General features: G+C 50.4%; 1 protein-coding gene across 6 annotated transcripts in view; it reads right to left on the bottom strand.

Moving 5' to 3' along the window:
• Window positions 1–25,132, bottom strand: part of MORC2 (MORC family CW-type zinc finger 2) — a 58,951-nt gene that overhangs the window by 2,427 nt on the left and 31,392 nt on the right. For all 6 annotated transcript variants that reach the window (XM_074606079.1, XM_074606074.1, XM_074606075.1 and 3 more), the window contains 15 exons: window positions 24,690–24,769; window positions 18,196–18,278; window positions 17,252–17,337; window positions 13,799–13,939; window positions 13,147–13,301; window positions 12,890–13,018; window positions 11,443–11,548; window positions 4,204–4,336; window positions 3,775–3,849; window positions 3,282–3,671; window positions 2,740–2,883; window positions 2,592–2,646; window positions 1,675–1,816; window positions 1,134–1,325; window positions 945–1,038 (listed from right to left, as the gene is read on the bottom strand). In XM_074606079.1, the coding sequence (XP_074462180.1) occupies window positions 945–1,038; window positions 1,134–1,325; window positions 1,675–1,816; window positions 2,592–2,646; window positions 2,740–2,883; window positions 3,282–3,671; window positions 3,775–3,849; window positions 4,204–4,336; window positions 11,443–11,548; window positions 12,890–13,018; window positions 13,147–13,301; window positions 13,799–13,939; window positions 17,252–17,337; window positions 18,196–18,278; window positions 24,690–24,769 (2,005 nt within the window). The remainder of the gene's footprint in view (window positions 1–944; window positions 1,039–1,133; window positions 1,326–1,674; window positions 1,817–2,591; window positions 2,647–2,739; window positions 2,884–3,281; window positions 3,672–3,774; window positions 3,850–4,203; window positions 4,337–11,442; window positions 11,549–12,889; window positions 13,019–13,146; window positions 13,302–13,798; window positions 13,940–17,251; window positions 17,338–18,195; window positions 18,279–24,689; window positions 24,770–25,132) is intronic.

Raw genomic sequence — 25,132 nt, 5'->3', positions numbered from 1 at the left:
TCCAGTAGTTCCCTGTCCCTCTTGAACTGGGGAGCCCAAAACTGGACACAGTACTCCAGTTGTGGCCTCACCAGTGCAGAGTAGAGGGGGAGAATGACCTCCCTCGACCTACTGGCCACAGTCTTCCCTATGCAGCCCAGGATGCCATTGGCCTTCTTGGCGACAAGGGCACACTGCTGGCTCATGGATAATTTGCTGTCTACCAGGACCCCCAGGTCCTTCTCCTCAGAGCTGCTGAAAAAAAGCAGTAGCTTTTGTCATTTGGTCATCTGTAGGTGACACAAGCCACCTACAGATGCCCCCTGAGAAGCTCTTCCTTTGTGGTATGTCAAAGAAGAGAGAAGCCAGAGGAGCCAGTACCATCTCTCTGCGTTTCAGCCCGCATTGGCCCTTCCAACAGCAGCACGCAGATACTGGTGCAAGCTCAGCTCCATCTGTTCCTCGCTCAAATAAACGGAGCCCACACCAAGAGCCTGAAGATGAACAGCTGACTCACAGGCAGTCATTCTGCTCACCTGGAGAAGCGTGAGAGGCTTGGCTACTGCGTTCTCCCCCACTTTCAAGATTGCATCCGCCTCAGTTAGGTTCATAAGGCTGGGGGCAAAACGAACAGGTATACCCACATCCTATTTTCACAAGCCTGTAACCTGGCCTCTCTTTTTTAAAAGCTTAACAGCAATGGACTAAAGGTTAAGATAGCAGCAGCCAGCAGCTTTCCCACAGAGGTGTATGGTAATTAAAAAAATCCTCAGACGACTGTCAAAGGACCTAAGGCATATTTCAGAGGCTCTCATTCTTTTTCTCAGCTACGTCAGTCTGCTAAGGATCCAAAGAACCCTTTGCAGAGCGCGATCTTGCATCAACAGGATGCACCCTTGCCATAAAAGTGGAATGCGTGCGGGGGAAAAACCCCAAACTTAGTTTTCTAGAAATACTGAACTCACCAAAGGAAACGCCAACAACCCTTCTGAGCTCATTGAACTCAGCTCCTTCTTGGAGATGGGAAAATTCGGAGGTAAGAAGTACCGCAAACAATTTCTGTGCAGGAAAGAAAAACACAAAGCCAGAACTGGGAGTTTGAAAGACTAAAGCGGTCAGACTGCAGCCGCCCGCAAGAACCGCAGTGAACCCACCGAAGCATCTGGACTAGCAAGTCTACTGTCTCTTGGCCGCTGCTGGGACCGGTGGTGTCTGGCTCAATTCTGACACAGTCTGAGGTAGAAGGTTCAGCTCCAACAACCTCCTCTTCCTGCTGTGTGTCTGGAGCCTGGTACTCAGGAGAGGGAGGCTTCATCAACCTCACATCCTCACTGCCCTTCTCTACCCTGGAAAAAAAAGATATTAAGGGAAAGTCAGATTTATTTTTTTTCTACATTGGCCACACCTGAAACGCTGTTACCAGCTTCATCAGAACCTGTACCCAGCTGTCACCCTGAGACCTCTAGATGAGCACAACAGCTGCCTCCACAGGAGCACCACGCCAAAGCAATGGGCAGACTGTGTGGAGCCTGTCACGCTCATTCCTTATGAAGCAGCCGGACAGTCCCGAGCACACAAACGCTCCCTGACACGGCAAAGCAACACACTCCTCTTCAGCATCTATGGAAGTAAAATGGGTGTCTGTCTCCTGAAAGCAGAACAAGCCCCCAAAATTCAGTAGCTGGAGATAGTTACCAGCGATCCCTTGGTGTGGTGTCTGTAGGAACGTAATCGAACTTCACCTTCCAGCGTACTGCCTGCTTGCCCATCTCCACAGCCGTGACACGGCCTGTGAACCACTCCTTGTTCACACGCACCTCCACGTGCAGCCCTTTATCTGCAAGGAGGACGACAGCAAAGATGTTTGCAAACACTCCGATGCCAGAGAGCACATTCTGCTCGAGCTCTAGAGAAGACAGACGCCCTCAGTGGGGAGCAAACCCTAAACCTGTGACAATCCCTTCAAATGGTACGTAAACCATAAAAACACTACTGCCGCACAGTTCAACTCCTACTCGGAAACGTTTAAGATGCAAGCAAATTATATGGCATTTTCAGACAGAAGGTTTCTCCCATTCTCCAGGCTGTCTGACACGGGCCTTCCAGGTAGGACAATTTGCCGCGTATTCCTAGTGGGTCACTCTCCAGACAGCTCCTTGGGAACAAGCTGAAGAAATGCCCTGCTCTGGCAGGTACAATGTCGTCCTGGCTACCGTCTTTCCTGGGGGTCTCTCGGCCCTTCTCCTCTCACGGCAGCGCAGCAGGTCTCCATTTCGCAGCTAACGTAGCTCCACTTTCCATTCGGTTACGAAGGGCGAGCACAACATCAGCCCACACCACCCAGCCAAGCATCACACCCGTAAACGTGACGCAGCCCTCAGCTTACAGACCTTCCCATGCCACAATCGCCTCTTGTCTCATCAAGACGTTCCTGACCAAAGCGTTTAATGCGAGTTAGAGTCATCTCAGGGTTTTGGGACCCAAATTTACGCTAATTTTTATTTGAAAAAGCTCATTAACGAAATCACATGTTTAACCAGCAACTCTAGTTCTGCAGCAGTCCTTTTCCACTGTGTCAGATACCAGAGGCAGTTCAAGGGTTCATTTCTCACCTTTCTGAGCTTTCTTCAGTTCTGCCAGCTCTTCTTCCCCAGCGCTGTCTGTGAGCTGTGAGCAGAGAGAGCTCGGATTAGCTGCCTCCCAACCAAATTAGAAACACTTGACAAATACCTTCTTGCTGGGGAAACCAGTGCACTCTACCTCTACCACCACCTCACTGGAATCCTTTCTCTCTTCTTTCACTGCCACGAATTTGCCCCGTTTTGTCTTCTCCTTCTTGTACTCCCCCTCCTCCTCAGACCCATCCTCTGTGTTGTTCAAGGTCCTCTTCCGAGTGGTGGAGGCCTGTCGGGAGAGCAAACAAGCTTTAGCTACAATTCCAGCACGCTACCAACCAAAAACCTTCCTTCGGCCAAGTTAAGAAAAAAATGCTCAGCATCCAGTATTTAGTTTGATAGTTCATTAGCTTTCCTGGAAGGTTTTAGCAGGTGCTACGTGATCATGCAGACGCTCACCTCACCACTCCAGTTTTGTTTTTTCCCTGGGAAAACACCCTAGTCTAACAGGAAAGAGATGAAACAAGTCTTCACGAGGGGTGTAGAACGGCATCCTAGCCCAGAAGTAAAGCAAAAGTTATCTTGTCCTACGCGGAGTCTACGGTGCAAACCCCACGCGACAGAGCGAGACAGCCTCCGCAGAAAAGCGGGTCAGGAGCTGACAGTTGTTATCCCACCAGGTCTCACCTGCGGGGATTTGACAGTGGCAGATTTCTTTAGTGCTGGCATCTTGGCAGCTTTTGGACTGGATGTCTCACGTGAGCTTTTGGGGTTCTGCACGACAGAAGAGGGCGTTTTCGTTGTTGTACTTGGTTTGGCGAGAGTTTTTAAAGCGCTGTTAGACTTTGCAGCTGTCACAGTGTGCTGGCACGTCCTGGAAGTGCTGGCCTCCTCCTTGGAGAGGACGCTTGCCAGTTTGGGAGTGCTGATATTCGTCCAAGCCGAAGAGCTCTTTTTCAGGTGACTGACGGACTTGGGAAGAGGCGGAGGTAGCGGTGGTCTGCTGGGAGCGTTCTTGATTACATCAGGTAAAGGAGGAGATCGCGGGCGCTGAGGTCGGGTCTGTGGCTGGGTGCTCTGAAACAAATGAGGGTACAGAAAGGACAGAAGGGTTGGGCACTGCTTGTCAGAGCAGCTAGGGATGGCACGGACGAGTACAAGCCTACGGTAGCCCATTTACCTCCCCCGCAGGCCGCGTGGACGCTTCCAGAGGCAGTTTCTTTAAGTCAGCTTGAGATCGAATCGGAGTGGTTTTCTATTTAATAAATAAATAAATAAATCAGAAAGTCCATCTTTAAAAGCCATCAGGGCCTATCTAAACCCACCCCAGCAAACAGTCTTCCAGTTTAAGATAAACAACTCTAAGAAGGTGTGCTCTGTATCCTTCAAGAGACACCCCTCCATCTGAACACCGGCAGTCGCTCCCATTTTCCTAGCAGAAAGTGAAATGCAAGCTGAGATGCTTGCTTTCTGTTATTAAAAAAAACCTCTCCCCCATGAAGGAGTGTGGGTGGCATCAGAGGCCGAGACAGACGCGGCTCGGCATCAGCCATTTGCACTAGGAGATCTCTCAGACCTGCTGGGCTTAGCTGGAGACCTCCAGATTTACCTGCAGAGCTTCCAGCTTTTCCTGCTGCTGGCGGATTTTCTCTGACAGTTGTTTCTGCTTTTCCTCCTGTGATTTCAAGTCTTTTTTCAGAGTTCCCAGTGGTACCTTCTGCTTCTGCTCTGCAGCTTCACACCTGGCACAAAGAGAACGCAAGACAACCTCACCACCGACAGCAGGACCTGCACTGTCCCCATATCCCATCCCGAATGCAGCAGTAAAACCGCTTTTCTTTCCACAGTAGCCCCAATCTCAAACCCAGTTCTATTAAACCTGTCCTTATCTCAACCTACGAGGTCTTTTCCTCTCCCCTCCTTTTCTCCCTACCCGACTGGGGCAGGGAGAGCGAGCAAGGCTCGCGGCGAGGTCCTAGTTGCTGTCTGGGGTTAAACCACAACAGGATCAAAAGCATAGTTGTTAAAAACCAAGCTATTTATGCTGGGAATTACCAATTCAGAGCCCGGGAGCTAAACAAAGCTCAGGAACAGCTGCGACTGGTTGTCTATGCTGTTTCTGTACTCTGGACTTCTACAGCAGTTTTCTCTCCTATCAACTTCTGTCTTCAGACCAGTTCCTCTTTTTGCAGACTTCCTTTCCATTTAGAAAGGACAGCTTATTACTAGTAACCTGCGACTAAGCCATTGTTTACGTGAACAGAAGATGCACTTCGCCTTGCCGCCCAAGGCCACAAAGTTTTCCTTTGCAATATCCTTTAACTATCTGCTTTTCTCATCCTATTCAGCTTACGGCCTCTAACACAGTGGCGAGCATCCATCCTGCTCCCTCAGGCCCCCTCAGATGCAGAACCCCAGCAGAGTCCTTGAGAGAGGAGGAAACCGCAGGCAGAAAATAGAGGGAAGCGGATTGGCATCACCTGCAAACTTGTGGCTGAGCAGCTGGCCGGCAGGAGCACCGCCAGGAGGGAGAGGGGACGAGGGGCTCCCAGGCTCATTTCCCCTCACAGAGCCGGGTCACAGGGAGACGCACCAGGATCAGCCCCTGCAGGGCAAAGTCATGCAGAACGACGCGAACCAGGAAAGCAGCAGTACCACCACAACCCTTGCACGACACGAGAGATCCAGCCGACTCCTGCTCTGCTTCGGAGCCAAGCCGATCGAAACTTCCTGAAAGTTTGAGTCTTACAGATAAAGGGAGGATCCCAGCGCCAAGAGGCTGATGAGAGATGATTTATTTTATCAAGATCACTGATCCTGAATCTGCCAACTGGTGGGACACCCCCTAGTGTGCAAGACACACGCTGTGATCAGCTTTGTCAGTGGAAAGGAGCAAAAGCAGCAGTTTCTCCATCAGCCTCTTCTCAGCTGAAGCCCTGCAGGGGAGTTTTTCAGAGAGCGATTACTTCCTCGGCCCAGAAACATCTGTCATAACCGCAAAATGCCTGCTTGACACCAAAGCCGCAATTCCCAAAGATAAAGGTGAACAAGTGGCACCACACACGGGTTTCCCAGCAGAGAAATGCCATCTCCTGTGCCACGCACTGAGGCTCCAAACATTAGGCTGTATCTCACAGCGCAAGAAAGTACGAAAGCACCTGTTAGTTCTGCCGTTGCAAAAGAACTGAGACTACTCACGACATTCCAAGCCACAGACTGCATCGCTAGAGGCGGCAGGTCAGAAAAAAAGGAATTGTCTTTGATGTCAGAACAGTCTGCAACTTCATCACCAAGGCTTTGGCGATGTTCAAGGCGCTGAGACAGAGAGTCATCTTCAGCTGGCGTCTCAACCACGAGTCCAAACGCCATTTAGAACCCAACTGGATTTTAGGTAGGAAAAGGGAGGAGAGCGAGCCTGACACTGAAGTGACAGACACGCTGCCTTCTCTGTGACAAAGTGAGCAATGGGGCTGCTTAGCGTTGACCCTAACATAGACCGTGGCATCGGAAGGGGTGACTGCTTTAACATGACAGAGATGGGGAAGGGCGTCCAGCTCCCATGATCCGGGACAACGCGCCACCAGCAGGAACTGAGGTGTAGGTGGACAAATCAGAAGGGCTCAGTGCCAATAGCAGACACAGTGCAGGCAGACAATGCCAATGTAGCCAAAACCACCATGCGCTCTTCTGACACCAGGAGAGCGCCTGGTCATCAGCTCTGACAGTGCTTCATCTTCAACTTGTCTGGATGAGATTCTTCACAGACCCTCATGGTGCACAAGCTTGAAGTCCCCCACCCATGGTGGCAACAACGGTGCTTCCCAAATCCTCAGCCCTCCCTCAGACAGTACAAATACCTGGGATGGAACAGCTGGGGCACAAGATCAAGGCACAGAGCTGAAGGTGTGCAAAGCCATGGCGCAAAGGCACAGCAGGAAACATCAGGCTGTAGAGCACTTGGAAGGGAAGTTCAGAAATGCAGTGACTGCGAGGAAGTCCTGCTTTCTACTGGCACCAAGCAAGCCAGAGGAGTGCTAGTGCTACTTCTGCAGGAAACCTTCTGCCTCCTGTTAAAGGACACAACTGCGCTCGCTCTTGCAAAGTGCTGTAGGCCTACTCAATCCAAAAATCTTCTACAGTTATTTCTCCTCCCATAGTAAGGCTCCTGAGGTCCCTTTTGAAGAAGCCAAAATGACCAGAAGTTTGGATCGCCCGTCCAAAGCGCTTCACCTGCCCTTTCCCACCTCCCCACAAGGGGAACGTGGGATACCGCCACGCGTGCGCACGCTGCGGAAGCACTCTAACTCGCTCCCAACCAACGTCCCAACATGGCCTCACAGAAAATGCAGCCAAACCCGTCCAAATTTTCAAGCTACTGCAAATACAAAAATTTAAATTCTTTCATTAGTAAAATCAAGTTCCCGTTAGGCTACATGATAAAAACGCCTGTCTGCACACGCACAAACCAGCACCAAGAGAACGGCAGGTAGGGGAATCTGAGCAACACCCCTCCCTGGCTACTCCCAGGCCATCCTAGGAGCCACCAGCCCATCCAAGGCCCATTTCCACAAGCCCAGAGGCCCAAAGGCAGCTCAGAGAATGCTAATTAGGTACTTAGAGGAACAGATACCCGGTTTGGGCTCCTGCCAGGGCTGTCTCAGGGCAGCCTCAGCCCCAGCGCCCAGTCAGTCAGAGCAGCTCGTCGAAGCAGTTTTGGACCGATGGGAGGAATCAAAAGCAGGTAAAAGACGGGACGGAGATGATTTGGGGAGGAACAAATGTGTGAAAACAGAACTGAAATGGCTAAAAAGGGCCGGTTCTACATAAACAGCTGTCTGATCAGTACACTTGTCTTTGTACTAAACTCCCCGTTTAACTCTCTTTCTGGGCGAAGGGGTCTATTCTGCACGCACACGCGTGTATGGGGGTCTGAGTACCGGCAGCTGGAGTGGGGTCACTGCTCACAGGGGTGCCTGCGTGCCACCAGCTGCAGTGACCGCAGGTGTGCACACGAACATGTGATTCACAGCATGTGTCGGGCCAGACAGGCCACCAAGGACATAGCCTGGGAGCAAGGGAAGAGGGCGGTGAAGGGATGAGCCCGCAGGAGCTGACTCCTGGAGGGAGCAGGGACTCCTGCCCCACTGCTGGAGGTGGGTATGGGAGTGTAGGCAGAGCTGTGGGTGCCTCGAGGCAGGAGAAGAAAACGTCTCTTACAGTAGGCTATAAATGGTTTTGTTTTGACCACGCTGATAGCAGTGAAGAGTTGGACAGCCCCATCTCTGTAATTTGGAAACAACTCGACAGGCAGGAGGAATGGGCTGACAGGAACCTTCTGAAGTTCAGTAGAGACGAGTCTGAAGTCCTGCCACTGGGAAGGAGCAGTCCCTTGAATGAAACAGTGTGGGCACTGCCTGGCAGGGAGCAGCTCTGCTGTGAAGGTCCTGGTGAGCAGCAAGCTGAGCACGAGCCAGCCCTGGCAGCAAAAGCGCCAGGAGCACCTGGGCTGTATAAACAGGGAAGAGCACGGATCCAGATCCGCTATGGGATGGAGAGCGTGCCCAAGGTGAGACACGGGGAGGTCTATGGTGTGCATGGGTTATCTGTGTCCTGTACCCACCAACCCCCTCAGGGCTCATCTATCCCAGTGCAAGTAACCAGAGGGACGGGATCCAGGGGCCAGATACGCCCGTGATTATTTCCACCAGTGGTCCTTCACCCTAATCAGCCAAGAGGGAAAAGGATGAGGCTGCTGGTGCGGTTTGCGTGAGCGCTGTGTGCGTCCGCCTGCGCTGACCTGCGTGGCCGGATGGGCATACACGCATGGTCTACCTGTGTTTGTGTGTGTCTACCAGTGACACCTTCCCAGCCTTGCTCCCGCTTCCAGCTAGGGGGCTGGAGGTGTCTGGCAGCTTCTTCTGGGGCTCGCAGGCTTGTCCCTGCCCCAGCAGGTTAGTCAGGGGACATCCTCCGCACAGCCACGCTCGTCATAGCTCTGCACCAAGGCACAAATACGTGGAGCGACAGGGAAGTTAGCGTCGGTACCCTTCCAGTGACAGGTGCCAAAAGGAAGAAGCCAGAAAAAAATCAATACTTTCCAAATATCAACATCAACAGTTCTTTATAGCCTTTGCAGCCACAGATGCTGAAATTCTTATTCCAATTAAAAGTCACCACCTGAATTGTCCTTAAGCACTTTAAGCCCTGAATTAAAGCTGAGCAGCTTCCCTCGTTACACAATTAAGAACCAGCTTCTAGCAGTGTCTCTCTTCATAGAGAAGCAGCCTAGAGCAATCATTTTCTTCATTCAAATAAATTACTAGATCCTACCTAAATTGTGTAACTATGAAGCACACTGCTGGCGAATGACCTGACGTGCTGCTCGCTCAAGTGTGCGAAACGTCACCCTCGGGCTCACTGCAGCTCAGGGGTGTTGCTGCAGTTTGCGCGCCCAATGGGCTGCAGCTACAGCAGCAACCAAGACCCTTGCAAAGACCCCACTGCGCACGCAGCGCTGCCAGCCCGTGCTTACGACCGTTCTTCAAGTCCTGTCTAAGCTATCTACATGAAAATTAACATGCACAAAACCAAGGCTACAATCATATTTCCAGTGCAGAAAAACCTTAAAGGAACTCAATTTAACCAAATCGCTGGTTGAGGTTAGAAGGGTCCCTGCAGATCACTTGGTCCAATCCCCTGCTCAGGTACGGCCACTTGGAACTGCTTGGTTGCCCAGGACGACGTCCTAGAACACCTCCAGGATGGCGACTGCACAACCCCCTGGGCACCCTGTGCCAGGGCTCAGTCACCTTCCCAGGGAAAATGTGTTTCCTGATGTTCAGAGGGAATCTCCTGCATTCCGGTTTGTGCCCATGGCCTCTGGTCCCGCCACTGGACACCACTGGGAAGAGCCAGGCTCCGTCCTCTCTGCAGCCTGCCTTCAGGTATTTATATACATGGATGAGATCCCCTCAAGCCTTCTCTGCTCCAGGCTGGACAGTGTGTCCTGGTGCCTGGGATTGTTCCTCTCCAAGGACAGGACTTTGTGCTTCCTCTGGTTGAACCTCATGAAGTTCCTGTTGGCCCACTTCTCCAACCTGTCCAGGTTCCTCTGGATGGATGTGCAACCCTCTGGAGTATCAGCCACCCCTCCCAGCTTAGTCCCATCTACAGACTTGTGAAGGGTGCACTCTGCAGTCTGTATATTGCACAAATGCCCACCAACGTGTTGGCTCCAAATACACACATCACTACTTTTTCACTGACTCTGAGCACAGCTTAAGGGTACAGAATTACTGCCTGTGCCTCCAGTCTTCTCAAAGAAGAGATGACCAGGAAAAAAAAAAAAAATATGTGCAGATAAGGCATGCTGCAGAAAACTCTCTGTATTAACTGGTGACAGGATGCGGAGAAGGCAGAGTTACTGAATGCCGCCTTTGCTTTGGTCTTTACTGCTCAGGCCAGCCCTCAGGAGTCCCAGACTTTGGAGAAAGTAACAGGGAAAGTCTGGACAAAGGAAGACTTCCCCTTGGTTGAGGAGAACCAAGTTAGAGATCAATTAAGTAAACTGGATATCCACAAGTCCATGGGAGCTGATGGGATGCACCCAAGAGGGATGAAGGAGCTGGCAGAAGTCGTTGCTGGGCAGCTCTCCATCATCTCTGAAAGGTCCTGGAGAAGAGGCGAGGTGCCTGAGGACTGGAGGAAAGCCAACGTCACTCCAGTCTTCAGAAAGGGCAAGAAGGAAGACCCAGGAAACTACAGGCTGGTCACCCTCACCTCCATCCCTGGAAAGATGATGGAACAGCTCGTTCTGGGCATCATCTCAAGGCATGTGGAGGAAAAGAAAGCTATTGGAAGCAGTCAGCACAGATTCACCAAGAGAAAATGATGTCTGACCAGTCTGACAGCCTTCTATGACGGCATGGCTGGATGGACAGACGAGGGGAGGGCAGTGGGTGGTGTCTACCTTGACTTCAGCGAGGTGTTCAACACGGTCTCCCACAGCATCCTCACGGGGAAGCTTAGGAAGTGTGGGTTGGATGAAGGGACAGTGGGGTGCATTGAAAACGGAGAAATTCAACAAGGGCAAGTGCAGGGTGCTGCACCTGGGGAGGAATAACCCCCCGCACCAGGACAGGGTGGGGGTGACCCGCTAGAGAGCAGCTCTGTGGAAAGAGACCTGGGAGTCCTGGGGGACAACAGGATGCCCATGAGCCAGCAATGGGCCCTGGTGGCCAAGGAGGCCAATGGCATCCTGGGGGGCATCCAGAAAAGCGTGGCCAGCAGGTGGAGGGAGGTCATCCTCCCCCTCTGCTCTGCCCTGGGGAGGCCGCACCTGGAGCACTGGGTCCAGTTCTGGGCTCCCCGGTTCAAGAGGGACGGGGAACTGCTGGAGAGGGGACAGCAAAGGGCTACCGAGATGCTGAGGGGACTGGAACACCTCTCTTATGAAGAAAGGCTGAGGGATTTGGGTCTTTTTAGTCTGGAAAAAAGACGACTGAGGGGGGACCTTATCAACGCTTATAAATACTGAAAGGGGGGGTGTCAGGAGGTTGGGGCCAGGCTCTTCTCAGTGGTGCCCGGGGACAGGACAAGGGGTAACGGGCACAAACTTGACCATAGGAAGTTCCACCTAAACATGAGGAGGAACTTCTTTGCTGTGAGGGTGGCAGAGCCCTGGCACAGGCTGCCCAGAGAGGTGGGGGAGTCTCCGTCTCTGGAGACATTCCAACCCCGCCTGGACGCGTTCCTGTGCCACCTGCTCTGGGTGACCCTGCTCTGGCAGGGGGTTGGTCTGGGTGATCTCCAGAAGTCCTTCCAACCCTTATCACTCTGTGATTCTTACCTGTCCTGTTCAGGATCAGGGTTCATAGAGCATACCCAGCTGTCAGGGTAATTCTTCTCCACTGAGCTCAGCTGGAATGGGAGAGTCCGCCATTTCAGACATACATCTGTTAGAGAAACAATTTGCAAGTCAGAAATATACAGCCTGAGCAGCAAAATCACTTTTTTCCATAGCACTTCTCAAGCCCATTTAATGCCCAAGGACCCCACCAATTTCCAAAGTATATCCAACAACAGTAAGACTAGCGGCCAAAAAGAAAAGTGAGATGGCCACAGGATATACTGAATGAATTCTTGCTTCATGCTCACAAAATGCTTGGAGGAAGACCTCAAATCTTGTACAAGGCATCCGTAAGAAGAACCTGATGGAGCCTGGCATCAGCTGATACTAGAGGACCTCGCTCACTGCTGCAATGACAGCGTGTACAAACCAAACTGAACTGCCAGCCCTGAAATCACTGCTCATCTCAGAAGTCAGGCTGTCTGGTACCGATATCAACACAAAACAAGTCAGAGATTTATCCACTGAAAAAAAAAATTATTATAATCTAATAAATTTTAGATGAACCAGGAAGACAGATTTAGCTTCCAGACTATTGCTGGCCTACCAGGAAATCCACAGCTTAAGAAAAAAAATAAAAAAAAAATCAAGTTTTGCCACAAAAAAGCAAATGTTCTTAAATCAGGCTCTGGAAGGGATGTCAACCACAGAGCACAAGAAGAATGACGGGAAAGCCCCTCCTCCTTGGGAGGAAATTGGAAAGGACTGAGAAAACTGTCCAGGCAGAAGAGCCTAACAAAATAATTCCACAAGACCGGCCTCATATTCCTTGCCACATCCTCATCCCCATGTCCTGTGGGGAAAGTGAGGTTGAGAGAGTTTGGTGTCCCTCTACTAAGAGCCAAAGCGGTTGTGTTGAGATCTCCCTTACCCCAGGAAGGGCTTAGCCAGAGCTTTAGAGGTGCACAGAAGAGAACTTGCGTTAAATTTGGAAGTCGACTGTAAATGGTTCCCCTCTGTGCTCACACCTAGTACCTATTAGCAGGCCAGTGCATCAGAACCCAAATTACTTGGCTACTTTGCATTGCCTACAGGCAAGTTTCAGATCTTACTCCAGTGTTGGTGGCTTGGGCCAGTTCCAGTGACATTTCTAAGCCCATTCTCAACACTGCTACTGGCAACACCTGCCTTGTTCTGTAAGGGCACCCGAAGAACATCATGGTTAGTAAACCGTGCAGGAAAGGAACCTTACACCAAGATGTCCAAGTGTACCATCAAGTGCAGACAAAGGCAACTCACAGAAGGAGACAAACCCTAGAAGGGGATAATGATAGCAAAGCTCATCTCAAATCCCCGACCCGTTTAGCTGCTCCCCAACTGCAGCCAGGAGCCTTCCCCCCTTCCCCAGGGAGGAGCAGCCTCCTAATCTCAGCCTGGCTGGACGCACCGCACTGAATGGTGGTAGGGATCTCCATGGCTCTCCGGCGTTTGTAGCGCAGTTCACTAGACGGAGGCTGGTTCCAGTTTGCTGACAAATAACCAAATTCATCCCAGAACTTGACGATACCTCTCTGGGCTGGAAAACAAACAAGCCCCGGCTCAGTACGGAGCCATTACAACGAAAATCACCACCTGCACTCTCGGCTGCCCTCCCGCCACCAAAGTTTCACCTTCCAGCCCCTGGTAATTGTGAAGCTTCGTTACCTATAGCAACATCCTTCCAATACTGAGCCAAATGCTCTCCCATGGCCTTCAGCAGGTGTCGATACTCTTTGGCATCAGCGAAGTCTTGTTTATTATGGGTTGGTTCCAGAACCAAATAGGGCACGTCCACCACACCTACCACTCCACCACATGCCCTGGAAGAGGGACACGCAGTCACAGACATCATTAAACCACAAGGTCGTTGTTGAGAGGAACAGTATTGAAAACAGGAGATTACACACCCACCCCCCCTCCTGCAGCAGGACTGGGTTTAATTTATCAGCTCTCTAAATCAGGCTCCGGCCGGCATGCAAAAAGTCAGGTCGGCTCAAATGTTTGTATTTGCTTTCAGGACCCATCCTCCCTGTCCCTAGATGGAGGCACTATTGCTGTCAGCGTTCATCACCCCCAAATGCCAGCACTGAGAACCAAAGCCTCATACCGCTGCAGGTATGACCAAAATCTGCGTAGAGAACTCTCTATCGAGAAACCAAGGAAATACTGGGCAATATTAAATATAACTTATTTGTCAGAATCCAAACTAAAGGTTGACAAAAGGAGTAAGCCTCACTCATGAAGAGCAGCCCAAGTCACACGCGGGGACATGCCAGGCCTAAGCAAAAAGGTTGCTGAAGAATATCCAGGAACTCACATGCCACCCTCCAGCTGCGGGCCCACCTTCTCATACATCTTTATCAGGCGACTGCAGTTATAAATGAACATGCCGTCCAATTCGCGCTGCTCGATATTGACCCCAAAAATGAAATTCAGTTCTTTGGGTTCCTTCAGTGCCCTGTAAGAGAATGAAACGCGGCCTCAGAGATGTTGAAAAATCAAACTAATTAGTTGCTGTCATTAAAGAGGGGGTACGGAAATCCAGCACCTTTGAGCGTCATGGGTTTACTAATACCTGTCCTGTCGTCTGCTATTTCTAAAAACCAAGAAGCATTTGTTGAACGTGCATTACAACTAAAGACGAACAAAATACAGAAACTTTGCGATACAGGTATCAATTTAGGCTGGACAGCATCTGTTCAGATAATTTAACTCTTCATTTGTATATGTTTTCTCCTTCAGGAATGGATTCTGGTTTTTATTTCAGATCTGCTTGTTCAAAACGTTACAGTTAACTAGTTTTATGAGAGTACTGTCAGGTACAGACTGGTCTTCTCCAATGCTATTTGGGTTTGTATTCTCCAGACGCAGATCTCTATGTCAGATAACGCATGTAAATTAAGATTTCGATATAAAACTACAGTTCCGAAATTCAGGTTCTGGGAAAGGTTCTGTAATTGCAAGTTGTACAATGCTATTACTCCAAGTCCAAAAGCTGGAAGACACAACACACAGCCCCAAGCAGAGATTTTTTTTTTTTTTTTTTTTCCTGGAAATGACAGCATAGCGATGTGCATGATTTTTACTTTATCTATGCAGCAGATGACTTCAGCAAAAGTTGGCCTCAAATACGTTTGTGAGCACATACGGATTTCTGAATCGGAATCTTTGATTATCAGGAATGGTGTCTCCTGTGATGCAGAAAGCCTCGAGAGATTTAGCCGTCTCTGCGTTATAACTCAAACGAAATCCCTGCGTCTCACAAACAGAACCACTGCTCTTTAATGAGCTGAATTAAGTAGTTTCCACGGCTTCCATGAAATCCAGGCTGAGGATTTTTCATAATAAGGATCCTTAGTTTCAGGCTGAAGGCATCATCAAAGATGAGGTCCAAACGTTTAACAAGGCATAGTCTCTACCACTGTCCTACCCACCCCTCTCATTTTTGACCTCCCTTATTTTCCCTCCCACAGCAAACTCTTAGCACTTATGGGCTTTATCCCAATTAGGAATTTGACTTCTCCTTAAGCAATCAGTTGAAGATAGTGGAATTCTTTAAACTGATCTGTTGACTGTCTACTAACATCAGATATTAAAAGAACCTGAGCTGTGTCTGCACGACCACTGCAGATATGAGACGTAAGTCCGTCTTAACAGTCAAGCATCTCAAAATAAAGCCCTGAACTAAATTCGTTTCAGGTTCATTTTCTGTTTAAAGCCATCCTCTTCCCTGCACAAGGTGTATAGCTACCCTGTAACACAACTTCCCACTGATGACTCTAAAAAGTTACTAGGAAACGACCTGCTATAGCAGCTTTCAGTAATTTTAAACCCAAACCCTTGCCAAGAGGTGTTCTGAACATTGCCAGCATAGAAGCCGGGCTACAACGTTCCCCTTTTGGTCTCATCTCATCCAGGTGGACAACTGCTATTTGAGAGCACGAGCAGGTGTGGCTAAGTACCCATCTCGGGGATCACTCTTCTCTTTCTAACTTCTGGAGAAGGATGCAGAGCCTTAAATTTTAAATAACAACGTCCACCCACCTACAAAATAGGAAGGGCATCTCCTCATTTTTATCAGAGAGGACTGGAAGTAAACCAAACCGTGGAAAATTAAGTGGTGGGCCAGAAATCCAAGGTTTTACAACTAGGACTTTAGAATCTGTCCTACCTGCTGGATTTATAACCTGACCTTACACAGGCTCTGGAAACCAGAACGCATTTCTTTCACTGATGCACCCAGCACCAGAGAAACAGCAGCAAACTGTCCTAGAACATACTCTAGAACTCAAGAGTTTTCCGAGAGGCTACAGAAATTGTTTTGTACAGAAGGTTTCCTATCATACACATTTTTCCAGGAATTTCTTCTGTTTTCCGGATGGAGTACAAGATTATGGAATAGCCTGGCCCTCTCAACTGTCTCTGGTCACCGGTGACGAATGCTGGGACAAAGGGAAAGTCATACGCCCGTGGAGAAGGGGCTGAGCACCCGGCAGCTCTCGCCTGGGAGCGCACACGGTCACGTCTGCGCAGAAAACCCGACAACAGGCCTTTTCCTCTGCTGCTGGTTCGCTCTCACATACATCTATTTTCCTCGTCATCGCATCTTTGAAACCTGACTAGAGATAACCTTTTGACGTTATCTACAACGGAGGCATTCTTCCAAAACAGCTGATTTACGTTTTGTGGCCTTCTTAGATGTAAACAGAAAGAAGTGCTTAAGGAAGTCTGGAATCTGTAATTTCCGACTAGCCAATAAAGGGCGCAGAGAAGCTATTTTCAAACAAACTTGTATTGTCCAAGTTCCTTGACTGTCGTTCAGCTTTTTAAAAGGAAGAAGTATTTTACCCAGTGGCGGAAAGGCCAGAAGGCCACTCACAAAATTTTACTTTGTGCGCTAATGTCATCAAACCCAAGAATTAAAAAGACAAGCCGTACGTGTGCCCGGAAGTTGAAGAAAACCGATTCTCCCAGGAGTTTCTGCATTCTTCAGATCACAGCTCTAGCACTTTTAAATTAAAGCTGGTTTTATTTCTTTATTTTTAGCATCTTAAGGTACATTAGAACTATCTCTGGCAACAAGCCTGGGATAGTTCTGACCTAAGCAGCCAGGTAAACTAGCATGCACACCACCCGAGTGCGAATGGAGACTGGGGATAGACAGATCTTGAACTTTCTTACACTCAGCACTTGTTGTAAGAGCCCTTGTTTCTGGTTACCGCTTCATTTGTGAAATGCATATGATAAATTTGCAAAAAAAAAAAAACCCGCCCACACCTGTGTACAGAGAGTGAAATATTTCTGCGAGTACATTGCAAAAGTTAATTGCAACCGGAGCAAAGTTAGAACAATGTCTTGGGATTTCACGGCACTGACTATAACAGAACTCAGCCAGGTTTTAGAAAACATCTCTGCAACTCTAAAAGCTGTTTCGCTGGAAGTTGCTAATGTTTGTTTGCCTCCCTGAATCTTACTTGCAGAAGAAAAAGTAGAAGAGTGAAAAAAGCTGATGTGAAAACCCAGTAAACACCTACAGAAAACACGCCAAATCCAAAGATCTCTTTCAGCAATGAGAAGGGAACAGCAGAAGCAACGAGGACTGCAAGCTCAGTCCCCTTCGTTTAGCAGCCAGGGCACGCAGGATACCCACAGGCGCCCGAGCTTCGAGCTGAACTGCTCCCGCCACCACACAAGCAAAGCAGGAGGGACGTATGGGCACGTGGAGGGAAGAGCCGGGGAAAACCAGAGCTCTGAACCACCCTGCACTCACCGCTGCTTTGCGTCCTTGATCCTTTTCTTGACGTCAGCCTCCCGGCGCATGGTTATCGCGGAGTTTTGGACTTGACGTAGCGTCACCTGCAAACAGGCATCGCACAGTAAAATTGCTGCCGTGAAATTCATGAAGTTAACTCACTTCTGTGATTTCTTCCCCCTTCAGGAAGATCTCAGAAATGTTTCAAACGTAAAGAATTCGCGGTGGAGGGCAAAAATAAGCATGCCTTTACACTTAGGGCAGTACTTGCTGCTGGTTTGTTTAAGTAGCTACACAGTTCTTGGAAGATAGCGTGTAAACGTACCTAAATGTCTAAGGTAACTGAAACCAGAGGGCAACGGAGGCACAGGGAAACGGCCAGGGTGCCTGGATCCTGTTGTTCCCATTAGATGCCAATAGGAAGTACAGTGGTTTTAAGCTGGTCTCAATTTCTGACCCACCCGGCGTCCCCGCGAGCCCTCTGCCCACCCAGGCGGGTCCCAGCCCTTCCCCCCGTCCAGAGCCATAGCCCCCCCGGCAGGGAAAGAGCAGCCCCTCTCCCACAGCCGGGGGCCAGTGGTGCCGGCAGGGAAGGGGAACAGCCAAAAAGCACCCAATTTCACTTCTGTCCAAAAACCCTCACTTTCCCCTGGACTCTTCTGCAGACGCTGACGTCAAAAAAAAGTGCCTGGGGGCTGGGGATTGCCTTCCCACGCGGGATGCATTGGAGCTTGTGGGCAGGGGAGGGTCAGCTTCCCGCCCGGGCTGGAAACCACAGGTAGGTGTTGAAGCGCGGCCAGTGGCCATGAGACCACAGAGCGCTGCTGGCAACTCACCACCCACTCAAGTCGCCGCCTGCTTGACCTGCACAGCGGGTGCTGCGACGGGGCGGCGACCAGCCGGGCCCAGCCCCGTCCCCGGCGCTCTGAACCGCCCCTCAGCGCCCAAACCGCGAGGCTCACCCTGGACTCCCGTGTGAGATCCCCTCCCAGGCGCAGCTCGAGGGCGCGTGCTTTACTCTCCGCCTCACGAGCCTTCTCCTCCGCTGAAACACACAGGGAAAAGGAAGATGTCAGCCATTCAGTACAGGCAGCGCGCCGTCAGGTGTTCACCTGAGAAGACCGATTTCCAGAGCCTTTGCTGGACTGACACGTACAAGGGTAACACAAAAAGGTACAGAATAAAACCTTACGTAAGGAAGGGCATCACCGAAACGCCATCTGTAACTTGCTCAGAGGCCACAGTCAACCCTGGCATAATAGCAGGGATAAACTCTGCAAAAGTGTGTTTAAAGGAAGGATCCATGAGGAATTTAGTGAGGAACTGGAAAGCGTAAGCATTCAAGTGGCCCTGCCTGCTCTGCCCAGACGCACGAAGGCAGAGAAAGGCTCTCACAAAATGAAGACTGATTCAGGCTGGCAAAGGAGTTACAAAGAGGTCATTTTCTTGCAGGGATGAAGGGAAAGGAATACTCTGGGAAATGGTTTTGTCTTCGATAATTGCTAAATTTTGCCTGGAACAAGACAAACCTGTATTACACAAAATCAGAGGCAGTGTTCCGAAAACCTACCACTACACGTGATCTTTGCATGCACAAGGTTGCCACTGTTTGCCACTTAAAAGAAACTCCCTTTTTTGCTCCTCTCCCAGACTACCAACAAGACTGCGGGGCAACGGGAACACATCAACCTCACGCTGCTTAAGATTCGTTCAAACAAGTTGGATTTTCAGTGAGGAGACCCCTTCCTAAAATTGAGACACAAGGCGCTTTGGCGAATTGGCACCGCGCACCTTGCGTCCGCGCGCTCTCCATCCATGTCTACAACCCTTTCGGGTCAGAAGCCCGTTCTGCTCACAGATGTGCAAGAACTGATCCTCCTCTGGCCCACAGGCTACGAGGCCCCCAGGGGTGAACGTGCCCTGGCAGGTGATGCCGGGGTTAGGCGGGGAAGGTCGGAGCCGCAGCTGTCCCCTGCAGGCACCCGCCCGGGGCACGCGAGGGGATGCAGCGCTGCCCTCGTCACGACGCTCCCTCTGCCCGTGTTCCAGCACGGACGTTTCTGCAAGAGGATGCGGCGACGGCGCAGCCTTCGTGGACTGCAGAGATTTCTAACAGAAACGGACCTGTACAATTGAAGCACGAACAGAAATGATTATGTGCAAGACGACTAGAAGAAACGATAAAGCACGGGTTAAAGAGCGCTGACAGGCACAGACGCGATTTGGAAATAAAACTGGTAGACGCTGAGGGATCGGTGTGGCTCACAGCAAGACGAGCAGCGGGTGGGCACCCTGTCGCAGGAGGGCGGCAGCATGGCTGCAGCACACCCTACGAGCCACCTCTCTCCCAACGGGGAGACAAACTGCGGCTGTGAGATACCCGAAACAAGGAAACACAACGGTGGAGGAAGGGCCTCGACTAAGATTTGCAGAGGATAAGGTAAGCAAGAAGATGACAGGAACGCAACTGGTTCTTAAGAGATCACCGAGCATCTCTCCAAAAAGCAGCACTGTTGCCAGCCAGAAGGAATCCGGATGCTGTTGCTGGTGTTTGATAACCGGTACGCACTGTCCTCCCTGCCACCGTCAGCGTTACTTGCTGAGATGCACTTTTTTGGCGTGTGCAGGAATGCAAACGGACAGAGTCAACTTACCTAGACCATTACAATAAAAATCACTTTCCCTTTCTGCGCGGTGTTACATTTGACTTTTGTTGCACTAATTCCCACAGAAGCACCCTCTGAGGTTCACAGCGGCTCACCGAGCGAGTCACAGCAGAACTGCTCTGTGCGACCAACTTCATCATCAAGTCATCATGGCCAAGTTTAGCTTGAAGACACAGGAGTTTGGAGACCACTTAAAAAACTTGGTCCATTTAAATCTAAGCTCATACGGTAGAAGCTGGTGGGCTAAATGCAACTGTGTCTAGAGGGAAGAACACAGCGGTGACCCATAAGGACACAGGTCAAACCTGCTCCAATGATGCAATGACGACCGAGAAGGCACGGCTGACAGGGAAGGATTCCGTTACAGGTCTGAGGGTTGAGGCCCTAATGGGCAACAATGCATGCCCTAAGCAGGACGACGAGCATACAGCAGCCAGAATCCACATTCATGTCCCCCCGGGGGACAAGGGGCACAACACACCCATGGTACGGCCAAGCAAGTCACTGGATGCACTAATATGCTCCGGACTAACATCCAGTGCAAGACACAGCTGCTAATGACCGTCAGTACTGGACACCCACGGAACTCCTCGCCTTTTCTGTTTGTTTGCTTTTCAAACTTTTAAGAGGATTTCTTGAAACCAGGCAACGGCAATACCGAGACGCCTGGGTGCAGCGCTCAGTCTTGGCTCAGAAACACGCAGAAAGCAGCCACTGGTCTCTCGCCTCGTGCAGGAAGGGTACTTTTTTTCCTGTCTCCATCTGCTCACTTAGGGATCTGGATGCTACAGCTTATCGCATGAGGCAGGAAGTCAGCTCGAGGGAAAGAAGAGTGGCTTTTCCTCATCTTACATATATGTATGTCTTCACTCCTGAGCCGTGTTTCTTCTTGCAGATGTCAAAGCCATGTCACCAATAGTCACAGCTGCCCATACGTCTTCCCCCCCTCCAATATTTTTCGGTTATCCTAAGTTTTGGTTCCAGAAGCTCATAAGCCATTTCCAGAGACTCATCAATGCCTCGGTGAGTTCTACAGTACAATGGATTCCAATGCGTCCCTGGCAGGCAGCCACGGCATACTGGAGCTGCACGTAGCTCAGCTAAGACCCACCATTTCCCACAGCGCACCCCTCGTTTCAAAGGGGAAAACTGCAAACCACTCCCTGGTGAAGATGCCTCCTAAGAGCAGTGTGCGTTCTCAAGAGAAAAAGGCACGCCGGAGATGAGAAGTTAATCTTTTCTATCGACAGCAGAACAAGAGAACTTGGTTGTTACGGATTAAGTTCCTTTTCCTAGAAGCAGTGAGATGTGTGCCACTGACACTGAGGCTAATTCTACAAGAATGTGTTAGTCCTGGAGGCTTCCTGTGATCAAATCTTGCAGAAAACAGTCTGAGGTCTGCTGTGAGTTTTTACCACCACGTTCAAAGCCCAGCATCCGTGTTTCCGTGCCAATGGTATCTGCTCTTAGCACTGGGACACGGAATGGCAGTGTTCTTCAGTGACAAGACACTAAAGCTCACCTTTTAAACACCACGGAGGCCTCGGGGACTGCTGCAAGAAAGAAGCCTCTCTAATCAAGCTACTCGCACCTTCTCGAAGGCAAGGCAAGTGCGCGCTGAACATCTGCTCTGGCTATGGGACTCACTCTAAAAAATAAATTCGTCTATGAGGATTGAGGCACAGGATAAAATCTGCTTAAACTTCGCAGTTTCCAGCCCATCTCATTAGGTTGCACTTGACAGAGGAGGAACAGGGAACGTAGCAATTTACACGATTTCATTTGGCTGTTTTGCTTTGGGCAGGGCCAGGATCACGCTCTGCCCTTTAACGGCTCTGCACAGGCTGAACGTGACGCTGCCACTTGAGTATCTGACCTGCACACATACGCGCCTAGAGCAGCACGAGAGAGTACGCAGGGAGAGAGGACACACGCCTCCCACTGTTTTATGAAGTGGACTGATGAAACCCACCAGAAGATACATCTCGACATGTCTTACAGCTTCCAAGATTCCTCCTTCACTACAGCATTTCCTCATCAGGGTTTACGGAGACCGCTTTGTATGTTGAATCTGTGCAAATTTAATGAAGTTATATGCTATATTTATACGCTTATGTAATTTCAATATGCCGAATATCCAATAACGTCAAATTGGGTTTCTCCTGAGAACTACAGGACTTAACGGGAAGGGAAGACTAGACAGACAAAAGGTATGTCTTGAAGGGAAAAAAATAAAACAAGAAACAGGATTCCCTTGTACATCCAGGTCAATCACTTTTATGTCAAGTGACAGATTAAAAATCTTTATTTTGAACAACTGCCTCAACAGGGAAGGAGAAGGAGAACAGAACCAAAAGCTAATGATACACACAAGGTGAGAGCAGAACTGTGGGGTAACCAGGGGGTTAAGAGAGATGCTCAAGAGAGCTGGTTGGTATTCAAACACCACTTTCTCCAAGATCAGGATCGGGGCATCCGTAAGAGCAAGAAATCGGGCAAGGGCAGCAGGAGACCTGCATGGTTGAGCAGGGAGCTCCTGAAAAAGCTCAAGCGGAAGAGGTAAGTTTATAGTAAGTGGAAGAAGGGACTGACCCCCTGAGAGGATTCCAAGAATGCTGTCGGAGTATGCAGGGATGAAACGAGGAAAGGCAAGGCCTCCTTGGAATTAAACCTGGCAAGGGACATCAAGGTCAACAGGAAGGGCTTCTACAAGTATATTGGAGACAAAAGGAAAACTAGGGAAAACGTGGGCCTGCTGCCGGGCGAGCCAGAAGCCATGGTGACAGAGGATGCGGAGAAGGCAGAGTTACTGAATGCCGCCTTTGCTTTGGTCTTTACTGCTCAGGCCAGCCCTCAGGAGTCCCAGACTTTGGAGAAAGTAACAGGGAAAGTCTGGACAAAGGAAGACTTCCCCTTGGTTGAGGAGAACCAAGTTAGAGATCAATTAAGTAAACTGGATATCCACAAGTCCATGGGAGCTGATGGGATGCACCCAAGAGGGATGAAGGAGCTGGCAGAAGTCGTTGCTGGGCAGCTCTCCATCATCTCTGAAAGGTCCTGGAGAAGAGGCGAGGTGCCTGAGGACTGGAGGAAAGCCAACGTCACTCCAGTCTTCAGAAAGGGCAAGAAGAAAGACCCAGGAAACTACAGGCTGGTCACCCTCACCTCCACCCCTGGAAAGATGATGGAACAGCTCGTTCTGGGCGTCATCTCAAGGCATGGGGAGGAAAAGAAAGCTATCGGAAGCAGTCAACACAGATTCACCAAGGGAAAATCATGTCTGACCAGTCTGACAGCCTTCTATGACGGCATGGCTGGATGGACAGACGAGGGGAGGGCAGTGGGTGGTGTCTGCCTTGACTTCAGTGAGGCGTTCGACACGGTCTCCCACAGCATCCTCACGGGGAAGCTTAGGAAGTGTGGGCTGGATGAAGGGACAGTGGGGTGCATTGAAAACTGGTTGAAAGACAGAGCTCAGGGGGTCGCGATTAGGGGCACGGAGTCTGGTTGGAGGTCAGTGATGAGCGGTGTTCCCCAGGGGTCAGTGCTGGGGCCAGACCTCTTCAATACATTCATCAGTGACCTGGATGAAGGGACAGAGCGCACCCTCAGCAGGTTCACTGATGACACAAAGCTGGGGGGGGTGGCTGACACCCCAGAAGGCCGTGCCGCCATCCAGAGAGACCTGGCCAGGCTGGAGAGTTGGGCAGAGAGGAACCTGGGGAAATTCAACCAGGGCAAGTGCAGGGTGCTGCACCTGGGGAGGAATAACCCCCCACACCAGGACAGGGTGGGGGTGACCCGCTAGAGAGCAGCTCTGTGGAAAGAGACCTGGGAGTCCTGAGGGACAACAGGATGCCCATGAGCCAGCAATGGGCCCTGGTGGCCAAGGAGGCCAATGGCATCCTGGGTGGCATCCAGAAAAGCGTGGCCAGCAGGTGGAGGGAGGTCATCCTCCCCCTCTGCTCTGCCCTGGGGAGGCCGCACCTGGAGCGCCGGGTCCAGTTCTGGGCTCCCCGGTTCAAGAGGGACAGGGAACTGCTGGAGAGGGGACAGCAAAGGGCTACCAAGATGCTGAGGGGATTGGAACATCTCTCTTGTGAAGAAAGGCTGAGGGATTTGGGTCTCTTGAGTCTGGAAAAAAGATGACTGAGGGGGGACCTTATCAACGCTTATAAATACTGAAAGGGGGGGTGTCAGGAGGATGGGGCCAGGCTCTTCTCAGTGGTGCCCGGGGACAGGACAAGGGGTAACAGGCACAAACTTGACCATGGGAAGTTCCATCCCAACACGAGGAGGAACTTCTTTGCTGTGAGGGTGGCAGAGCCCTGGCACAGGCTGCCCAGAGAGGTGGTGGAGTCTCCGTCTCTGGAGACATCCCAACCCCGCCTGGAGGCGTTCCTGTGCCACCTGCTGTGGGTGACCCTGCTCTGGCCGGGGGCTGGACCGGGTGATCTCCAGAGGTCCCTTCCAACCCTTTTCATTCTGCGATTCTGTAACAGGGCAGCAGCTTAGCCAGGCTTCATATGGAGCCAGGGCAGACAACTGTGACTCCAAGGGTTGTTCTGTACGTATATTCCCCAGAGGAAGTGGTTTTAGGGACAGTGTATGTTCCTTCCATTGCATGGAAGTAAGCCTGGGTCAACTGTATTCGCTGTATTAACTAACATCCTGAGCAACCATAATGATCACAGAAACAAGCAATTTCAGGTCATATCCGACAAGGCAGCCTCTTTCGTCCTTTCCTTTGCTACAGCAAAATCAGGATGCGTGCATACCCGAGGACTCACCTATCCTTGCCATGTGCTCTGCTTTCTTCACCTCTTGCTCTGCACGGGTCTTGAAACGGTTTGAAGTATATTTGTACATCCTGTGATGATCAAAACTTATTAATTAGCAAACTCAGCAGTAAGGTCAAACCAAGATTTCATCACTGTATGACATATAAGGTCGCCATGTGCTACTCCACCCTTCTCAATAGACTCAATAAATGGAAAAGGAGGTTTACGTATCAGGAACTGGGCATTTTTGGATGCAATTAGGCAGAAGCTTTTTAAAACAGAGATGCTTTAGTAGTAGCTGCAACCACAATACCCACTTCTGCATTAGCTGATGGGGGCAAAATATATCCATGTTCTTGGAGGAAACCACAAGGTTTAGAGGAATAACGTCTTCAGAAGCAGAAAGGAGGAGCAATTATATATACGGCAAGCTACTCAAAACCCTCCCATTA

The sequence above is a fragment of the Larus michahellis genome, chromosome 13 (genome assembly GCF_964199755.1).
Source record: "Larus michahellis chromosome 13, bLarMic1.1, whole genome shotgun sequence".
Taxonomy (NCBI): domain Eukaryota; kingdom Metazoa; phylum Chordata; class Aves; order Charadriiformes; family Laridae; genus Larus; species Larus michahellis.
The sequence above is the reverse complement of the archived record's forward strand: the minus strand, read 5'-3'. Positions and strand labels throughout refer to the sequence as shown.